The sequence below is a fragment of the Canis lupus genome, chromosome 19 (assembly GCF_003254725.2).
Source record: "Canis lupus dingo isolate Sandy chromosome 19, ASM325472v2, whole genome shotgun sequence".
Classification (NCBI taxonomy): domain Eukaryota; kingdom Metazoa; phylum Chordata; class Mammalia; order Carnivora; family Canidae; genus Canis; species Canis lupus.
In genome coordinates this window covers 53,801,613-53,823,656 of record NC_064261.1, presented here as the reverse complement: position 1 = coordinate 53,823,656, position 22,044 = coordinate 53,801,613, and the positions used below count along the sequence as shown (strand labels likewise).

The 22,044-nt window shown below is 37.7% G+C and overlaps 1 protein-coding gene across 1 annotated transcript in view; it reads left to right on the top strand.

The window, feature by feature from the left end:
* NEB (nebulin) overlaps positions 1–22,044 on the top strand; it is a 200,923-nt gene that overhangs the window by 58,026 nt on the left and 120,853 nt on the right. The window contains 19 exon segments of the mRNA XM_049097113.1: positions 435–539; positions 695–802; positions 1,437–1,748; positions 2,888–3,094; positions 4,518–4,622; positions 5,614–5,721; positions 7,193–7,504; positions 7,648–7,854; positions 8,574–8,678; positions 9,675–9,782; positions 13,037–13,348; positions 13,523–13,726; positions 16,925–17,029; positions 18,427–18,534; positions 18,893–19,204; positions 19,658–19,861; positions 20,351–20,455; positions 20,542–20,649; positions 21,615–21,926. Coding sequence (XP_048953070.1) covers positions 435–539; positions 695–802; positions 1,437–1,748; positions 2,888–3,094; positions 4,518–4,622; positions 5,614–5,721; positions 7,193–7,504; positions 7,648–7,854; positions 8,574–8,678; positions 9,675–9,782; positions 13,037–13,348; positions 13,523–13,726; positions 16,925–17,029; positions 18,427–18,534; positions 18,893–19,204; positions 19,658–19,861; positions 20,351–20,455; positions 20,542–20,649; positions 21,615–21,926 — 3,447 coding nt within the window.

Here is a 22,044-nt window from a genome sequence, read left to right as displayed (position 1 = left end):
TCGTCAGCACTTTTCTTTATCATGGTCTTGGTGGGGAGGTGGTAGTAGTGGTGGTGGTGGTGGTGGTGGGAAGGGGGCGTTCTGTAACTTTCACCATGTCTAGAGAGCTCTCACATACACTGACCCTCAGGCTGTCTGTCTGTCCACACCTCCCACACTGAGGGTGCAACAGAATTGCAAAATTCCATGTTGTGTGAGGTTGGGGCAAGATGACATTTGTTGCTTCAGTGGAAGAGGGATCCCTTGTTTGATGTTTTTTTTCCCCCTCATTGTATGTTCAGTCTCATCAGCCCATCTTCTTGTTAGGTCATTCATTTGCCAAAATAAGATTTACTCTCTTCTATCTTAGAGATGTGAGTGAGTCTCTTTCTCTCGGTAGCACTGTTACAAACTTGTCCTGCTGTATAGTCATGTGCCTATCTTCTTTGTTATAGAGGCTCTACACTGAAAAGTGGAACAAAGACAAGACCACCATTCACGTCATGCCCGATACTCCAGACATTTTACTTTCCAGAATAAACCAAATCACCATGAGTGATGTAAGTACATTACCAACAACAATAAACTGGGAGAGAAGGTTGGGGGGAACAAATATTTATGGAATGTCTCTTTTATATGCCAACCACTTCAAAATCAGGATTCCCATTCTAACCCAAATAACAAGTTGCTGGTGTTTTTCTATTTCATCGTTTAGAAACTGTACAAGGCTGGCTGGGAAGAGGAAAAGAAGAAAGGATATGACCTGAGGCCTGATGCCATCCCAATAAAGGCTGCAAAAGCCTGTAGAGACATTGCCAGTGATGTAAGTGCTTCCATTGGACTTCTTTAGGCTGAGAAAATGAGAAGCAAATGAGCCAACTTCGTGTGTGTGTGTGTGCGTGCGTGTTCAAGAGCTACAGTCAACCCTACCCAGCATTGCTGGAACCATCATGGGTGGCACGTACAAGACATTTTCCTTCACCCAGTCCAAGGACCCTCTAATCATTTGTTCATTATTTGATGTAAAAAGTGACTGGGTCTTGTTAAAATAAATTGCTTTTCGAGTATTCAAATCATTTATAAGCAATTATGAGCAAGTATTGGATGCAGTCTACACATTTTACCCAAGAGACCCTTGATTAGGCTCTTTCCTGAATAAAAGATGCACCATGAGAAATTGTGCCTGTAGCCTATTCTGATGAGACAGCTGAGTGGAAAAGCTGTTTCCTAAAGCACCCTGAAACAACTTATTTATGCATCTCTTTGATTAACTCTGTGATCATTTTCTTTCCATAGACTCAAGTCTGGCAAAAAAAATTGAAGTAAAAAGATTTTGTTCTGCTCCCCTATGAGCTGTAAAACCATACACCTTTGACAAAGCTAATGGCATCTAATGAATCCTATTTTGTTCTTTTCCTTCACTGACTTCATCACAATGCTTCCTTCCCCATCCACAGTACAAATACAAGCAAGCCTATGAACAAGCTAAAGGGAAACACATTGGCTTCCGGAGCCTAGAGGACGACCCCAAGTTGGTGCACTTCATGCAAGTGGCCAAGATGCAGTCAGACCGGGAATACAAGAAAGCATATGAGAAATCCAAGACCTCCTTCCACACCCCAGTGGACATGTTAAGTGTGGTGGCCGCCAAGAAGTCTCAGGAAGTGGCCACCAACGCCAACTACAGGAATGTGATCCATTCCTACAACATGCTTCCTGATGCCATGAGCTTTGAATTGGCCAAAAATATGATGCAGATTCAAAGTGATGTACGTGACAGCCACATCATTTATAGAACATTTACCATGGTTAATAACGAATGACCCTAAGTGGTGACCTTTTGAAAATCCTGAAAGAAATTCATGTGTAATTTCCCATCAAGTTGCTTATTTATTACCTTAGATGGAATTTATTTCCTATAACAAAAGGGGACAAATTGTAGAAACCACAGGCTTATTTTGTACCATTACTGCTGTGAGGATTGGTGGATGCTGGATTCAGCTGGAGCAAGTGAAAATTTGTTTCAGAGAACACGTTGAAGGAAACGTGTCACTCAAAGAGAATCAGAAGCTTCTGATAAATGAGTAAGAGGAAAGTCAGAAAGTCTGATCATTTGATAGCTCCTGCCCCTCACTCCTAAGCAGCTTTCATTCTGCTACTTCTAGCTTTGCAATTGCCTGTATTACTTGCTGATGAAACATCGAAGAGGTGGAAGCTATTGGAGCAAATGTGAGGAAGGCACAGAGTAGAGCCAAGAATTCAGCTATAGAGGCCATTTGTTTGGCAGCTGGAAGAAGGGAATTTAAATTATGAACCAAAGGCAGGCTATGCCAAGCCTGGGTTTCTTTTCAGGAATGTAAGTGCTGAGCTCTTCATTGCCAGGGAGGTACACAGTGCCCCTCTACAGGCAACCATGGTAGAGTTGTAGAGGAAAATATCAGAACTGAGGGGACAAAAATCTAAAATTTGCATAGAGCACCTGAGGTTTCTGGCAGATCCAAGGGAAATTGTAACCATGGTGGGTGATCAAAGCTTATATACAAGGAAAGAGAGAACCAGGATTCCAGTGAGTCACCTGTCAACCAAGGGAACTTGGGAATTTTTGTAAGAAAGGCCAGCATAGTCCCCTTTCTCAAGATAATAGTCACATGATAGCTAATCTAGTGGGTATTTCATAGCATTTTTTTCTTATGAAGGCATTGTGGAAAACGAATCACAAAGATATTACTATTTATTTTTAATTTCTCACGCAAGGAAACATAAAGATCATGTTTAGGGACAAAAATCGTTGAAGTTGGATATACCGTTGGTGGAAAACTGAAGTGGAACTTAGGGAATATTGAATATCCACTCACTGTTCTTGACAGCTTTGATTTCTTCTGATCCCTGAACTCTTCCTCTTTTGCAGAATCAGTACAAAGCTGACTATGCGGACTTCATGAAGGGCATTGGATGGCTCCCTCTGGGCTCCCTGGAGGCTGAGAAAAACAAGAAAGCCATGGAGATAATCAGTGAAAAGAAGTACCGCCAACACCCAGACACTTTGAAGTATTCCACTTTGATGGACTCAATGAACATGGTTTTGGCCCAAAATAATGCAAAAATTATGAATGAAGTAAGTCTATCAATAATGTAATGTTTCTTATGAAACAGGAAAAATCCAGGCATTCTTGTATTTGGTCTACAAGTTTTGCTAATAGTTTTAGGGTTTCACAATTCCTGTTGATTCAGCTTTGAAAAAGGAACTTGTGGTTAAAAAAGATAGAAATTAGTCCTAACTTCTGGCCCCCCAAACGTTCAATGAACCACTCTGTCCAACAGACATAAGAAAATAAATTCGAATCGTTTCTTTTTGTGCAAATTTTGAAAAGAACTCTTGTTTGTCTAAGGTGAGGTTGAGTTAGAAGTACGTGACATTGAATCAGCAGATTGTTTGCCTGACAACAGCCAGATATTGCAGCCCACCCTGCTTCCTAGCTGCATTGATGGAATCGAGGAAGACTCCTAGCTCCCGTGGCTATAGCAGCATTCTGAGCCAGAACCTTCTCTGGGCAAACCATGAGACCAGTTGTTCTCTACAAGTAGTTCCTTGGATCATTAATTATTCCAGACTTTAGAAGAGCCTTACTGTATTTTTTAAGTGTATTAGCCATGATAGATACCAAGACCACAAGCACATCAACCTTGGCCTTCTGTTTTTAAGTTATAAATGATACAATAATTGCAGCAGCATTCATTATATTGTGTGGATCATAATTTGAATGTCATTGATGAGCAAAAAAGAAAAATTATTTGGACTTTAAACAGTTGCAGAAAATGATGATCCTACTTGCATGAGAGAGAGCTATATTATGTTAAGTGTCTGAGTAAATCCCTCGGAGTCTTCTGAGAGAGAAAACTGCATTTTTCAAGATAATCAATCTCTTTGACAGGGACTTTCCTAAAAGACAAGACATGGATCTCAGTGTCCCTTTTAAGATTTAGTATTTAAACTATCACAAGCTCACATTTATTTTTTAGATGTTAAACCTTTCATTTTTTTTTCAGTGTAATGATTTATTAATCATTTCGGAATAATGATGCCAAGATGAGAATCTTCATTCTCTTATTGCAAAGGTCTGGACATTATGGCCCAGACCTGCTGTGTGTCTTCAGGCAAGGTGCATTGCTTCTCTGGGCTATGATTTTGTCAACTCTGCGATAAAAGGATTCAACGGATGATCACCAAGATATCTCTCACTCAGTGTAGCGTTTGCTATTTCTGTAATTCTCATCTTGGCATCATTTTAGTTTCTATCTTACATCCTCTCCACGATCTTGTTTGAATTAGCACCTTTTCATTGAAACTAAAAAGTAAGATCTAGCTATTAAAAGTGCATAAGATACTGGTATTTATGTACAACTTTATATATATATATATATACACACATATATACATATATATCTGTGTGTACACACACTAAATGAGCACCTTTTAAGATAGAAGTATTTAAGATTTAAATACTAACTTCCACTTTTTTTTTCTTTCATCTTTCCAGCACCTCTACAAACAAGCATGGGAGGCTGATAAGACCAAAGTCCACATTATGCCCGATATCCCCCAGATTATCTTGGCAAAGGCAAATGCGATTAATATGAGTGATGTAAGTATAATTCTTCCTGGTTTATTTGAACCAGTACAAATTGATTCATGTCTCTCAACTATAAAAGTGAATGTTTTGAAAATAAGAGTAGGAATCCACAAATGAGAATCTTTCTCTCTCTAATCATGTTTTGCTAAGAGCTGGAGCAGACCTGTGGGTGGGACTTAGGCCCAGCAGTTAGGAATTTGAAGAGCAGTCGGATTTTGTTTGTTTAGTCTCAAACTAAGATCCTTGGCAGGAAGAGAAGGGCTTGGGGGCCCCAAAAGAGAAAAAAAGGAAGTGAGATTCCTAAGGCCTGGTTCCTGGAGTCTCTCTACCAAGGCTTTGAGACCATCCTAAAGAAGGGATCTTGGGAAAAATTAAGTGGAAAAGGAATAGGAACATTTTGAAGAATTTGGGAATTTGGGGGAAAGCTCCATAACAACGAATGTTCAACACTTAGTGTTAGAAAATGTGTGGGTTTTTTTTACTTTCTTTTTTTTTTACTTTCTTCCTCAACCTAACCGTTGTTGCTAGGAATCTCTAATCCTACCAGTGTTTTCTGTTTTCCTTGAATTACTCAGAGATTTGTGATTGATGACTTATTTTGGGGTTGTAGAATCCACACAGTTACAAAAATAGCAGTATCAATTGCAAAATGGTGAATTTTTCTTTTAATGTAAGAATATGGTTATTTTGTAGTCTTCTTTGGCTTTTAATTGATAAAGATGTATCAGTGAGCAGCTACTGGGCTTTCTCATTTTTATAGAGCATATTTATAACCTAATAGAGACTGTTCAGTCTTTTTCTGGTGGTTTCTTAAAGATATGCTTGGGTATGTAATAGACTTTTTTCAAACACAATTTTGTTATGTATAAGAACATTTTAGCCATCAAACCATCAGTGGAACATCTGAAAAATGGAAATGATGTCACAGTGCTAGTTTATTCTCTTCAAATAAGCTCAGGCTTTCCTATTTAGAAGACCATTATTCCCTTGCCTCTCTTTACAGAAACTCTACAAACTTTCTTTGGAAGAATCTAAAAAGAAAGGCTATGATCTCAGAACTGATGCAATTCCTATCAGAGCTGCCAAAGCCTCAAGAGATATTGCAAGTGATGTAAGTTTGAAGGAAAGCACTCACCTTACTGGTCCAACCCCCACCCCCAATTTACCAAAATAATAAGGGATGAATTTTGCAAACACTCAGTGGAAAAGATATGAGAGAAAAAGCATGCCTGCTAACAATGGCCTCCTTCTATTCTGTGAATGCCTTTTAGGCTTGCTCTTTTGTTTCCTGTTATATTTCTGAAAAAACAAAATGCTAACCACATTATGACACACATCCATGTGCTCCCTGGCTCATGAGATCTAGTGAATTTTCTTTGAACTCCATCCCCAAGGATATGGCCTACAGAAACCCAGAGCTCTCCACCAAACTTTCCTGGTGAAAGACGTGGGTGGTTTTTGCTTCCTGCCTCTTAGGAAGTATCCTCCTAGCAAGATATCTCATTAAATGGTGTGCTGGGGATGCTGATCTTTTGAACGTATGCTAGCTGCTTATTAAATAATCAGAAATTTTGGCAAGCCAGATATTAAATTCTTGGTGGCTTGACACCAGGGCTTTTCCCCTCCAGAGAGCTGGTGTGCAAGCATGGCACTGCCATAACATACCACCTGTATGAAACTCATTTCTTTCATGTGGTTGTTTCTGCAAGAAATCTTCTCATAGTGACCACTGAGTGATTTGGGGGTAAGGGAGGAACACATTTCAGAGGACTCTTTCCTTAGCCACATCCCACCTCCCCATCCCATCCCCCAGTGACACGTTCTCTCTCGTATTCTATGCCTGTTCTTCATCTTTCCTACCTGTCCATCCCTCTGCCACTACTGCATTGTCCTGAAAATCTAAAACTACTTTTTCCTCTGTCCTGGAGTAATTGGACTCCCTAAGCTCCTACTCCTGAAATTGCACACTTAAACTCAAGAGAGATAGGCCGAATAAGAAGGCTTCCATGTATCAAGATCTTCCCTCTGTAGAAAGAAGTTGAGTGATAGGTAGTAAAATTTTTTTCCCCATTATACCAATATAAAAAATCTTAAAGGAAAAAGGGGCTCCACAAATATAAAACTACTCTCCAGTGATACTGTGTATGTCATAAGCTATTCTCTGCAGCAAAAGACTGGCTGGATGATTCCTTAGGGCAGCAGGAGACTGCTTAGAACATTCTGCTTTTTTCTCTTATTTGTTGTATTGTTGTCACCTACTAAAAATCTCTAACACAACAGAGTTTGTATGGAAGTCAGTGTAGGGTATCATCGTAAGTTCTGGGTTCTAATCCTTAGTGACCATAGCACATCACTCACTTCTCTGGGTCTCAGCTTACTCCTCTGCAAAATGGGGGCAGTAATAACTTTGCTATCTACCTCACAACATATAGTTGTGAGTATCAAGTTACACAAACAGGTGTGAAAAACATGTTTTGTAAACTTAGAATTCTACACAAGTATTGATTTTATGAAATACAGAATACTGATACTGGAATGTTTCTAGTCAAGGGAATTGCTCTAATAAACTAATTTTTTCACAGTATAAATACAAATACAATTATGAAAAGGAGAGGGGGAAGATGGTTGGTTTCCGCAGCCTTGAGGATGATCCCAAATTAGTCCATTCCATGCAAGTGGCTAAGATGCAGTCTGATCGGGAGTACAAGAAAAGCTATGAGAAGACAAAGACCAGCTACCACACCCCTGCTGATATGCTCAGTGTCACGGCTGCCAAGGATGCCCAAGCCAACATCACCAACACCAACTACAAGCATTTGATTCACAAGTACATCCTCCTTCCAGATGCCATGAGTATTGAGCTGAGCAGGAATATGAATCACATACAGAGCGATGTAAGTCTCTCTTCTTCCTGGGTGGTGGTTGGATTCCTAGCATGGGAATGGAGATCAGTCTTCTATGCTATTCTTATGTGTCTGAAATGATAAAGGTAAAGTAATTGTTAAGATAAAATAGAATTTTTCTCTTCTTTTTATAGAATGAATACAAGCAGGACTACAATGAGTGGTACAAAGGGCTTGGCTGGAGTCCAGCTGGTTCCCTAGAAGTGGAGAAGGCCAAGAAAGCAACTGAATATGCCAGTGATCAGAAATACCGGCAGCATCCTAGCAACTTCCAGTTTAAGAAGCTGAATGACTCCATGGACATGGTTCTTGCCAAACAGAATGCACAAACCATGAACAAGGTAGATAGCCATCCCTCTTATATAGCTGTACGCTGTCCTTCCACACGGCTCCCAGCAAGGCAGAGCTAGCAAGGGAAGCTAGCGGCTTCCCTCTGGTTTGTGTTTGGGAAATTTGATTTGGGCCCACCACTTCCGGGCAGTGACAGTCCCAGAGCGTGTCTCTACATCATTTTCTTCTGTCTACTTCTTTTTATTTCCTCTGAACAATCTTTCCTTCTTTCCTTTTTTTCCCTTTCTTTTCTTTCTTTCTTCCTTCTTCCTTTCCTTATAAAGATTTTATTTATTCATGAGAGACCCAGAGAGAGAGGCAGAGACACAGGGAGAGGGAGAAGCAGGCTCCCTGCAGGAGCCCGATGCAGGACTTGATCCCAGGACCCTGGGATCACGACCTGAGTCAAAGGCAGACGCTCAACCACTGAGCCACCCAGGTGTCCCTTCCCCTGACCTTCTAATTGAGTTAGGAATCTTCTGTGTTTTTAAATTATTATTATATTAACTACTTTTAATTAATTCTAAAAGATAGAAAATAACCAAAATACTATTTTTTTTATATCTGAGTTTGTTTTTAGTGTCTTTTCTGAGTCATATGCCACTTTAGTTCCTAAACTTAATCTAATTCAAATTTAGTGCATTCAAATGCTCAGTTACATTTTTTTTCTTTCGTGTTTCTAAAAAGCTATTCAAATTTCAAATGTCTTTTTTTTCTCCTAACTTCCTAGCACTTGTATACGATTGACTGGAACAAAGATAAAACCAAGATTCACGTGATGCCAGACACACCAGATATTTTACAAGCCAAGCAGAATCAAGCTCAGTATAGTCAGGTAAAGCTATATAAAAATTTGGCTTGAAGCTAATTAACCTTCTTAAATGATGTAATGATAAATAACTGATGTACATGCTGAAGCAATAGAAATCAGTGACTCACACTGACTAGCTGGAGATGCTGCAGAATATGGTGGTTAAAAGCAAGGGCTTTAGCTGTGACTCTTCTGCTCCGTGGAGGCAGGCACCGTGCGTGCCTGTTTGGTTTATCTCAGTACTGCTTGTACTTGGCACAGAGTAGGAAATCAACAGATAATTGTTGAAAGAAAAAATTGCACCAGACAGACTTGATATGGGTTTTGGCTTTGCCATTTGTAAGTTACATCGTATCAGGTCTAAGCCTTAGTTTCCTCATCCCTAAAATTAGGCCCATAGTAATGCTTATGAGGTTGAATTATTATGAGGACCAAATGAGAAATTTCCATGTAAGGCTCTTAACACAGGACCTGGCACATAGGAAGTTCTGGGTGATTTCCAACTGTTTTTATTGTTATTCAGTTTTAACACACATGCATCCATTCAGTGCATTTCATTCATAAAGTTTAATTCATCTGTTGTACCTCATAAAAGGCATTTCAGTATCTGTTATCACTTAGATAATCAAAATTTTGTTACCTGACTTTTTTTTTGTTGTTGCCAATTATTTTAACACCTGTGAGTAAAATAATGAGCGTGGACTATACTTGATGGCAGGGGGAAAGTATCTGATATACTTGATATGCCCAAATTGTGTCTGATCAGAAAAGCTACTCTAAAATTGCACTGTGTATCTCACAGCTGAGACTATTCTCAGAGCCAGAAAATTGAAGCAAGATCCTATAATGCTAAGTCACTGCTCCATAAAACAGCTTGATTTGTTTTTATACATATCTTTAAAGATAAGGTAGGTGATAGAATCTGACGTCTACTCTCTGGGTAGACATTTGTTCATTTTGTAATCTGTTGGGGTTTTAATATATACTGAATATATACTAAATTATAAATTTAATTTCCAGAAACTCTATAAACTTGGATGGGAAGAAGCTCTGAAGAAAGGCTATGATCTTCCACTTGATGCAATTTCTGTGCAGGCAGCCAAAGCTTCAAGAGACATTGTTAGTGATGTAAGTACTTGTTTGGCTTATTTTGATATATTTTTTACCTGAATCAGGTATCTTAATGCTGGTAATTATTTTTACAGGTTGGCCTTGCCTTTCAAAATGTAATGCCATGCCCTTCATCTTCTACCCATGCTCGTCGTTCACCGAAAATTTACTTTTCTTTCTTACCGATCCATTATCGAAATAAGGGCTCCTTGAATAGAAGTTGAGTCAGAGGACCTATAAGACCCATTACACTAAGATGCTATGTTTCTTTTTTTTTAAGATTGATTTATTTATTCATTCAGAGAGAGCAAAGAGAGAGGCAGAGACACAGGCAGAGGGAGAAGCAGGCTCCATGCAGGGAGCCCGATGTGGGACTCGATCCCGGGTCTCCAGGATCACACCCCGGGCTGCAGGTGGCGCTAAACCACTGCGCCACCGGGGCTGCCCAAGATGCTATGTTTCTAGACCAGACAAAGAAACCAGAGATTTCAGTTTTCCCTTGCTTGCCTGAAAATAATTTCCTGTTTTCTACTTGTCTATTTTAGACAAATTCAAAGTGCCAGATAATAAATCAACCTCAACACCTGATGTTGATAAATTTTTATATGCACATATTTAAAAATTAGCTGCCAGTTCTTTTTATTTAACCCATTCTTGCATCTACATAATTATAATAAATTAACTTGGGGCATAAAAAAATTCAGGAATTTTGGTTTAAGATCCAGAGAGCTTAACTTGCTGTTTTGTTATCTGGTCCCAAAGTTCATAAAACAGGGATATTTGTTCTCCAGTGGAACTTCTAGTTATGATTGGAAAGGATGGTCAATTTGGTGAATAATTTTTATAAATGTTTGATAGTCTGCATTTAGATAAACATGTCATTTTGTTAATTCTAAGAATCAACCTCAAAAAATTCAGAGGACTTTGGCATTTCAGAGGGAAACACTGTCTCTTAAATTCTTTAAAATGAGATGCGGACTTGGGATGGAGAAAAAGAGTGTCTAAAGGCAGAATCTGGTAATGAATTCTAAGAATATAAGGGAAGATTTCCTTTAAATCAATTAATTTGTGGCACTCTAGAAATGTTGGAAAATTAGATGATTTATTATTACTCACTGGCTTTCAGAGTATTATTTGTTAAATAATAAGTTCATTCCTTATTAAAATGAATCAACATGCTGAAGAATTACAGCAATAATGATGCTTGAATGTTCCTGGGGGAGCATTTAATGTTATGTAGTCTCCATAAGGTGAAGATTATTTAGAAATTGAAGAAATAGGGATCCCTGGGTGGCACAGCGGTTTAGCGCCTGTCTTTGGCCCAGGGCGCGATCCTGGAGACCCGGGATCGAATCCCACATCGTGCTCTCCGTGCATGGAGCCTGCTTCTCCCTCTGCCTATGTCTCTGCCTCTCTCTCTCTCTCTCTCTCTCTCTCTCTCTCTCTCTGTGTGACTATCATAAATAAATAAAAATTTTTAAAAATTTAAAAAAAAAGATTTAAGAAATTGAAGAAATAGCATCAATGACCTCCTAACTATACATTCGATGGCACCTAATTTCTTTTTGTGTGAAACCATTAGTTAGAACCTTCTGAAATCTTCCCTTAAAATTAACTTTACATGAACTTTCCCACCATTGTGGAGATTGTATCTCCTCTCAGTTTCAAATGTTTTTTTTTTTTTAGATTTATTTATTTTAGAGAGGGCAAGTGGGGGAAGGAGCAGAGAGAGGAAGAGAGAGAATCTCAAGCAGACTCCCTGCTGAGCGTGGGGTTTGATCATGACATGAGCTGAAATCAAGACCTGGATGCTTAACTGACTGAATCACCCAGGTGCCCCTCAAGTGGTTTTTATATTCTATAAAATTAAAGAAATTAGAGATATTTTTATGATTTTTATGATTACTTAATTTAATAAATTAGAATCATAGAATTTAGTTAGACAACAACATAAAGTCTATTTAATATGGTCTCCCATTCAGTGTCCTGCCTTCTCTCCATCTCCAACAAGTAATCATCTGTCTATGAACACTGACACGTATAAGAATTTTTGTGCCCTTCAGAGCAGGTCATTTCCTTGTTGGATCATCTCTCATTGTCATTATATAGTTCCCTATTTTGAACTTGAATATGTTGTCGATCAACTCTAGGTCTGTGTTCTGGAACATCACAAAGTAGTTTATTTCCTCTTCCACTTGATATCTCTACACATTACAATTTTTTTAACGTACTCTCCTTTGGTTTTAGTTCTATAAGCCCTTTAATATTTTGAATATTCACTATTTAAAAAAAAAAAACCTTCACCCTACTTGTGATTTTTTTCAGTGCAGCTCTCAAAGTACTACCCCAAAACTTAGTGTTTTCCTGTCACAAAAGGTCAGGCCAGAGTAAATGAGCTTCTGACTTTTGTCTGTGCCCCTGAAGAATCTATAACACTACTTTTATAAGCAATTTTGTCATATTGCCCATATTGAGCTTCTTTCTAGTCAACCTAAACTCCTGAGTATTTTTAATATATGTAACTGTGAAGCTGGGTGGTCAAGAGAGATTAGAACATAAATCCATGAAGAATAATGTACACTGGGCATCTGGCAGCACGTAAATGCTATTATTACTATCATTATTATTGTTACTATTATGACTGTTCTCCAGTACTAATACAGTGTTTTCCTAATTGAATCTAAATACAGGATTTTACTTTTCTTAAATTTATATAGTTCATTTTGACTCATCTTGGCAATATGTTCAGATCTTGCTTCTCTTTCTACTCTAACATATTTAGCTATTTATAGCTATGTGTACATGCAGAAATGGATCCTGAACAGGTCAAGTTTATAGGACATAACTGTATGGCAAACCGCAAAACTACTCCTTTAATAAATTAATCTATACAATGAGACTTGCTCATCAAGTGCTGAATCTTATTTTTTTGCCATTTAGCCCATACTTTCTGATCACTCTCATAAGGCTATCACAAGAGCTGTACCAAATGTTACCCTAAGGTCAGCATACCGAATGTGTAGTACATTGTGGCATATATTTTTATCTCTAATTAGAATTTTTTCTCATAACCTCTCGATAATCAACTACATTTTTTTGGAAGCCTCTATGTAAGTTCTTACATTTCCTACTAAGTTAATATGGACATCCCTTTTCTTATCTTGGTTTTGGGAAACAAACATGCAAACAATGCAAGTTGAGCTTTTAATTGTTGTTGAGCTTCACTTGATCTCTGTTTATGTTAATAAAAGAACTGATTCCTTCGACTGCAGTTTAAATACAAACAAGGCTACCGCAAACAACTTGGCCACCATATTGGATTCCGGAATCTGCAAGATGACCCAAAGCTTGTGCTGTCCATGAATGTAGCCAAAATGCAGAGTGAAAGAGAATACAAGAAGGACTTTGAGAAGTGGAAGACTAAGTTCAGCAGCCCAGTGGACATGTTAGGAGTGGTGCTGGCCAAGAAATGTCAGGCCTTAGTCAGTGATGTGGACTATAAGAACTACCTGCATCAATGGACATGCCTGCCTGACCAGAATGATGTTATTCAAGCTAAAAAAGTTTATCAACTGCAGAGTGAGGTCAGTTTCTATTTCATTGAATAGCTTATATATTACCATTTGAGTAACCATTTAGTCACAAAGAGGAATTATTATTGAATATCTAAAAGGCATCTGTTTGTACTATGTAGAATCACGTGAGGCAAGGGTTGAAATGAGGATGGGGTTTTGATGGAGTGCTTTGTATTTTCACAGAATTTGTATAAGTCTGACCTTGAGTGGCTGAGAGGCATAGGATGGAGTCCCCTGGGTTCTTTGGAAGCAGAAAAGAACAAGCGGGCCTCAGAAATCATCAGTGAGAAGAAATACCGTCAGCCTCCAGACAGATACAAGTTCACCAGCATTCCTGATGCCATGGACATAGTTCTGGCAAAGACAAATGCCAAAAATAGGAGTGATGTGAGTAACTCTTTATAAATAAATAGAAAAATTATAGTGCCTAATACCCAGTAGGTGCTCCATATCATTTGCTTAATTAATTAGTAGAATAGCGTAGCATTGTATCATACAGCATAGCACAATGCAGTATAATGTGTAATATTGGTTGCTTCATTTGAATTATCAACTACCCTATCCTGGATCATGTAGAATGGGTTAATATCAATTTCTGTCACCTAAAGCTTTCTTACTTACTTATTTTCTACCTATTTATCCACCCACCCATCCATCCTGTAAATGAGAAAATTTTTAAACATGTTTTTTTTTCTTTTGAAATTTGAATGCATTAAAGACCCAAATTTTGTGTTGGGATAAAGTTGTATGAGAGGGCAATATTTTGAGTATTTTGCACAGGCGAAGTGGAAATGTGATATAGAGTGTATTTTCTGCCAGTTGAATACAATGTATTTAGCTTAGCCAAATCAAGACAAGTAATAATACTATACATACACGTACGTGTTTGTGCGCGTGTGTGTGTGTGTGTGTGTATCCCATCTTCAACTTATTTTTCTCTCCAGCACAGATAGCAGTGTCTTGCCATGTAACTCTAAATATTTATTGAATGAAATAAACGAAAGATAGCAGTGTAGAGTAATTCTATGCAAAGAGAAAGATTACTCATCATTGTTCAGTGAGAACCATAACCCTGAAAACTATAGAAAGTTGATTATGTGCACTGAGATTCTGGAACTGATAAGAAAGTTTGAATTGATATAATAATTGTTTGGGTCTTAGAAAGATCTGAATACTTATGCTATATATTTTACACATGTCATATATATTAGTTTTATTATAAAGCTCATAACCAGCTTAGAGTAAGCATTTGATAAATTGTAGCGCCTCTCTTCCCAATCAACCCCACACAGACTTCTCACAATTTTTATATCCAAAATTTATAATAAATGCTGACCCATCAGTTTTATTATAAATATTCAAGTTTTCATTTCTTTTGTTTGTTTTTACCATGGTGATTTGAATCCAACAGGCTGGCTAATAAAGCAGCAGATTTATGCAAAATATCTCCCCCTTTGGAATCCAAGTTTCTTTTCTATGAAACAGAGCTATTTACAGAGCTCTGAACTAGTAATGTAGGCAAGAGAAAAACCCTTAATCATGAAATTTATCAATGTTAAAAATGCCTCCTGACAAACCTTTTCAATAGTATGTTCTGGTTATGGGAATGCTGAGATACAGATCCCCTTAGGCCTCGGAAGAGGGCCACTTGGATCCTTGAGCCTGCTGTCTTTCCTTTAAATAATAAACCAATACATCGATCTCAGTATAAACAAATATTAGTATTTTCTGTTTTTCAGGGATGGAGGGGCACAGGGTTGTGGTAAAAATGACACATGCCATGGAAGTAATGGTCCAACTTAGTGGTTCTCAACCAGGGACAATTTTGTCCCACAGGGGACATTTGGCAACACTTAGAGACCTTTGCAGTTGTCACAACTTGAGGGTGGCATGCTACTGGCATCTAGTGGATAGAAGTCAGGGGTGCTGCTAAACTTTCCAAAAACATACAGGACAGCGCCCCTACAACCAAGAATCCTCCAGTATATAACACCAGTAGTGCTGAGGTTGAGAATATCTGATCTTCATAAGAAAGGTTAGTACAGAACCAGGATGAATGTATGTGGAAATCACAAGCCTTGCTTTGTTTTGGTCCTGAAGGTCTTAGCTTCTCTGGGTTATGTGAACTCTAGTAAGTATGTTCAGGAGGGAGAAAAGCACCAACCCCTGTACACCACGCTGCATGCCTCAAGGAGGAATTGACAAGTCCAAGGAACCAGTGAGACTTCTAAAAATTTTTTATATTTAAATAATTTCAGGCATACAGAAGTTGCCAAAATAGTACAAATAATTTATACATATGTATACACACAACAAATATATAAATATAATTATGTATGTGTATATCTTCATCCCAGTTCCCCAATTGTTCGCATTAGTCACATTTGCTTTTTTCCTTCTGTTTTTTTGTTTCATATATATGTAAGTTGCTGCATGATTGCCTCTCCCAAAATATTTCCATGTACATCTCTTGAAAACAAGAACATTCCCTTATGAAACCACAGTGCAGTGATCAAAATCAGGAAATTAACGTTGAAACACTGCTGTAGAATTTATTCAGTTTTACACTAATGCCCTTTACACAAAATAAAAACTATTTTCTGGTCGAGAATCCAATCCAAGATCACACACTGCATTTGGTTTTCATATCTGTAGTCTCCTTTAATGTGGGCTGGCTCTTCACTATTCCTTTGTCTTCCAAGTCCTTGACATTTGGGAAGAGCACAGGCCAGGTATTTTGCAGAATCTCCCTCAGTTTGGGTCTGTCTATTGTTTCCTTATGATTAGGGTCAGGTTTTTTACTTGTAGCAGGACATCATGTGTTGTATCCTCCTCCATATGTCATATCAAGTGGTATATGATTTCAGTTCATTCCATTATTGATCATTTTAAGTATTTATTTACTTGGTTAAAATGGCATTGTGAGGTTCCTCCATTGTCAAATTACTATTTTATCTTTTGTAATTGATAATATTCTCTGACCATTGTTTTTCATCAGACTTTCACCCCCTCGTTTTAGTAAACCAATGAGATTTTTGTTTGGGTCGTCTTGTCTTCTGTTGAAGAAAGACAGGATGGCTCTGGGACATATAAGAGATTTTGATAAATTCCGTACAAAATTCTCTTGGGATTTGTAATCCACCCAGGTTATTATAAAATATATCTATAAATGCATAGGGAATGCGACTCCCTAATTTCTAGATACACCTCAAATATGTCATTTTTTGAGAAGGGAAGGGCCATCTCCTGGTTAAACACTAAGGGGAACTTTTAAATTCAGATGGAGAACTTCTCTATTTGATGATCATGAAAAGACTCTGATTACCTGGATTGACTTCTAATGGGCAGGGTTTTTGTAACCTTAAAAATGTATTCCATACGTTATATTTTGAAAGGCAGTTATATCCCAGACAAGTAAAAAAATATACTACCTACTTTTTGCTTATATTAACTGCTTATGTTAAGAAGAATTCATAAGTTAAGATGAATTCATCACTTCAGTTGAATTCAGTAATCCTGTTTGAAGTTAATGATGTCATTCACTAATCTAGCAAAACACTGAAAAGCTCTTATTTCTCATTTTAGAGACTTTATAGAGAAGCTTGGGACAAGGACAAGACTCAAATCCACATCATGCCTGATACACCTGACATTATTCTGGCTAAAGCAAATTTAATTAATACAAGTGATGTAAGTATCTAAAATCAGCATGTATTTCAGAAAGCTTTTAATTGCTTCTAAGGCAGTGAATTTATTTGGAAGTAAATTTTGCAGGTCTGAATGATTTTAATTAATAAACTACATGTGACTTAGATTCCTTATTTAGTCATTTTTAGCTTGAGTATCAAAATAATTGTCATTCCCTGCCTCAGGTAGAGTTGGGAGTCTGCTGTCGTTCCTTGTAGTCCTTTATCCACACACACCATCATGGTTTATATTGCTCTCCCCTATGTGGATGGGAGCTTCTCAGGATCAGACAGTTTGTCTTGGGCCTGCAGTGCTTAGCTAGTAGAGTGCCCAGCACGCATGGAATTCAATAAAATTTCAAATGAAGGAGCATAAAAAAAAAGCCACGCAGATTTTTGTTTTTAGATTCTTTTTTAAAAAAGATTTTATTTAAAAAAGAAAAGATTTTATTTATTTATCCATGAAAGAGAGAGGCAGAGACACAGGCAGAGGGAGAAGCAGGCTCCCCATGGGGAGCCTGATGCCGGACTTGATCCCCGGACCCGGGATCACGCCCTGAGCCGAAGGCAGATGCTCAACTGCTGTACCACCCGGACGTCCCCTATTTTTATTTTTATTGTCATCATAGCATAATCACCTGAAATCTGTAGATATAAAAATTAAATATTTTTAAGGTAAATTTCAAACTCTAATAGACTTCAGTGTTACATAATGTATTAGAATAATGCCACAAATGAATAAAATATAAACACATTCCAAGATCAATGGGCATTTTAAACAGTCTCATTTCTGGATAAAGTACATTAAATTGCATTTTCAATTATTTCATTAACAAATCTGAAGAAACAAATTATTTCACTTAAGCTTTTAAATTCAACAATTAAAATTTCCTCCAAAAAATCTTAGATTTAAAAAATTATTGAAGGATTTATGTTTCTTACCTACAGATGTGGATCCTATTATGGACAGCCCTATGTTATGAAATAGACAATTTTACAACATGTTAGCTACGTGGAAGAAACAGCCCATTAGGCATAATTTTTCCCCATAAAAGGCATTGCTCTTTTCTAACAAAAACTTCTAATGAAACACTCAAAGTTAATTGGAAAACAGCACCTAAATGATATTTTATCATTTCTCTATCAATTTACTTCTGCCTCATTCTCATAAGTATTTGGGAAGAGCTGAAATTTAATTTTGTTGATTTGGGTAATCGAAGAGTTTTAAAGTTTGAAATAGGATCATTAGCAATCAATGGGCATAACTTCCAATTACATCTGACTATTCTAGAGCAGATACTATTTTCAGGGACTCTTAAAATATTTAGCACATTGCATTCATTATGCTGCAGTTGTTTATGGAAAACAGTTTTTCACAAAGTGATCTTCATCTCTTAACAGAAAATCTATCGAATGGGTTACGAAGAATTGAAGAAAAAAGGTTACGATCTTCCCCTTGATGCCATACCAATCAAAGCGGCAAAAGCATCCCGAGAAATTGCCAGTGAAGTAAGACTTTATCCGCTATTTATATTGATTTGATTGCAATTTGTCACTTTAAAGCAGTTTCAATTTAACCTTAAATTGAATAAAATTTTCCAAGGCATAACAAATCAAAACAGAGTGAAATGACCCCAAAGATGTAATGTGGGATGAGGATAAACTCAAGGTATTTGTAGCTGTAGCTAGAATTCGTATGAAATGTATTATGTATGAAATTTGTACCTGGAGTTAGTTTTAAATCTTTCCTATCAAAAAAATTAAATTTGTGGCTCTCTAGGCTTTGAGAAATATGGGGAGTTAATGTGTTTTGCAATTGCAACATGAGTTAATCTTGAAAGGAACAAGACATATTTTTTTCCTTCAGTACAAGTACAAGGAAGGCTTTCGGAAGCAGCTTGGCCACCACATCGGAGCCCGAAACATCGAGGATGACCCCAAGATGATGTGGTCCATGCATGTGGCCAAGATCCAGAGTGACAGGGAGTACAAGAAGGACTTTGAGAAGTGGAAGACCAAGTTCAGCAGCCCCGTGGACATGCTGGACTTGGTCCTGGCCAAGAAGTGCCAGACCTTAGTCAGTGACATAGACTATAAGAACTACCTGCACCAGTGGACGTGCCTGCCTGACCAGAACGATGTCACCCATGCTCGACATGCCTACGACCTCCAGAGCGATGTGAGTCTAAGATTTTCCTTTGGCCAACTAAACACCATGTCTGCTTTCCTAAGAAGCAAATTTTCCCTAAAGTAACCAGAGTTGAGTTTACACTACTGAATTCTATGTCCCTAAATTAATGCCCATGCCCTATCCAGTCCCCCGAATATCTGGAGGCACCATTATCCCACAGAGAAAGAGCAAAGTCCTGATTGCTTTGATGAAAGCTCCTAATATGCTGATCTAGAAGAGTTGGGCCATTCTCTATGTGCTGTTTTCTAAAATAAAAGGTTTTCCAACATATGCTTCTAATTTAAATATTCATCAATTCACAACACATACCAAAATTTGTAAATTTCCCAAGAACTCAAGCCTTAAAATACACAGTATAGTAAAATATATAATAAGTAATTTTATTTCTTTAGGGGGATATCATTATGCTTATGTTAAGTGGTTTGTCACCTATAATTTCAGAATTTGTACAAGTCTGACCTTCAGTGGCTAAGAGGCATTGGCTGGTTACCTAGTGGCTCCCTTGAGGATGAGAAGAACAAGAGAGCTACCCAGATTTTGAGTGATCACGTTTACCGTCAGCACCCAGATAAATTCAAGTTTTCTAGCCTTATGGACTCCATCCCAATGGTTTTGGCAAAAAACAATGCTATTACCATGAACCATGTAAGTCTTGTCTTTACTTGAAGGGGGTACTTATGTATGTGTATGTGTATATGTGTGTAAACATGGACAGCTATTTCTATAAAAAGAAAAATCTATATAATTCTTTTGCTTGGTATTAAAGTGGTTTTTTTTTTTAAGATTTATTTATTTATTCAGAGAGAGAGAGAGACAGAGACACAGACAGAGGGAGAAGCAGGCTCCATGCAGGAAGCCTGACATGGGACTCGATCCCAGGTCTCCAGGATCATGCCCTAGGCTGCAGGCGGCACTAAACCGCTGCACCACCAGGGCTGGCCTTAAAGTGGTTTCTTAAGTAAGGGCTGTGCTCTTACTGATATGAGACATCTAGACCTGAAGGTGTCAGAAATACAGAGCAGACTATATTCTCATTAAAAACCAGATTATTAAAAAAAAAGAACCAGATTATTTTTATGTGTCTATTCATTACTCATTACTAGCCTGTATTAATCACTTCTTTGTTTGTTTTAGCGCCTTTATACAGAAGCTTGGGATAAAGATAAAACCACTGTCCACATTATGCCAGATACCCCTGAAGTTTTACTAGCTAAACAAAACAAAATAAATTACAGTGAGGTAAGCAGTATATTCGTGGTGCATGATATATTTTACTTACACTGCAGTTTATAAATGAAACTTAGGATAATTTATGTCTATTTCAGAAACTATATAAACTTGGCCTAGAAGAAGCCAAGAAGAAAGGCTATGATATGCGGCTGGATGCCATTCCCATCAGGGCAGCCAAGGCCTCCAGAGACATTGCAAGTGAAGTAAGTGCACCTAAAAAGTTCTTTGACTCAAAGATTTCTTTCTGTCTCCTGGTTATATAGCATGGCAAGAAAGCCATGAGGTTAAAGTTCTTGCTCACAGTCTTTTTTCCAAGTAAATAGTTTAAAATAATGGTAATAAAATTCTCAACACAGAGCTATGGTTGAGTCCATAATAACACGCATTTCTAAATATTGGCCATTTCTTGCTGAATGAAAGCACTGGATACTTGACTATAGTTCAGACATCCTTTGGGCTTTTCCACATGATATATTCTTACATACAATTGAACCCATTGTAGGATTCCTTCAAAACTAACCTGTGCCTTATGAGCCAGGGAACCTACAAGGGCTGAATGAATAGGAAATGTTTTTCATAGTCCAAGCATCTACATGTACTATATGTTTGTTTCTGCATCTGGTGATTGGTTGCCAATATTTATCTTTTTTAAGTGATGGCTTTGCTTACATTTCTAGGAACTTTTATCCTTCTATTTTATTAGTCCATGAAGTCAAAAATATATTTTTATTTTCAAAATATGAGAAGTAACCATCATAATTTAAAATAAATGGTCAACAATCACAGAAACGTTAAAAGTATTAACATATACCAATATAACATGTAAGACCTGCCATTAAAATTCATATTTGTAAAAAAAAAATTCATATTTGTAGAGAATATTTAAGGACACAGAAGAATGCTTATATAATACTTAGAAAAAGCAGGTCCTATTTTAATTTTATTTTGTCACACACACTATAAAAAGCAGTTATATGGTGGTTATCACTGAATAATAGAATAATGTCTTTAGTTTTTGTATACATATATATTTGTTTTTTAAGTGGTTTACAAAGTACACATATTTATATACAGGAGAAAATTAGTGTATTTTTAATGAATAGAAAAATTGGGACCTTGTAGTTTCTTTACTAAAAACTAAAAGAGTTGATTATCTTTCTTCTTCTAGTACAAGTACAAAGAAGGCTATCGTAAGCAGCTTGGCCATCACATTGGTGCCCGAGCGATACATGATGACCCCAAGATGATGTGGTCCATGCATGTGGCCAAGGTCCAGAGTGACAGGGAGTACAAGAAGGACTTCGAGAAGTGGAAGACCAAGTTCAGCAGCCCCGTGGACATGCTGGACTTGGTCCTGGCCAAGAAGTGCCAGACCTTAGTCAGTGACATAGACTATAAGAACTACCTGCACCAGTGGACGTGCCTGCCTGACCAGAACGATGTCACCCATGCTCGACATGCCTACGACCTCCAGAGCGATGTGAGTACGTGAAGATCATGATGGCATGCAAAGGTAGGAAATCAGTGAACTAATTCCTCTTGGAGAAGGTAGCAATAGGTGGCACCAAGCTTATCAGCCCCTGCAAGGTAGGAATGGC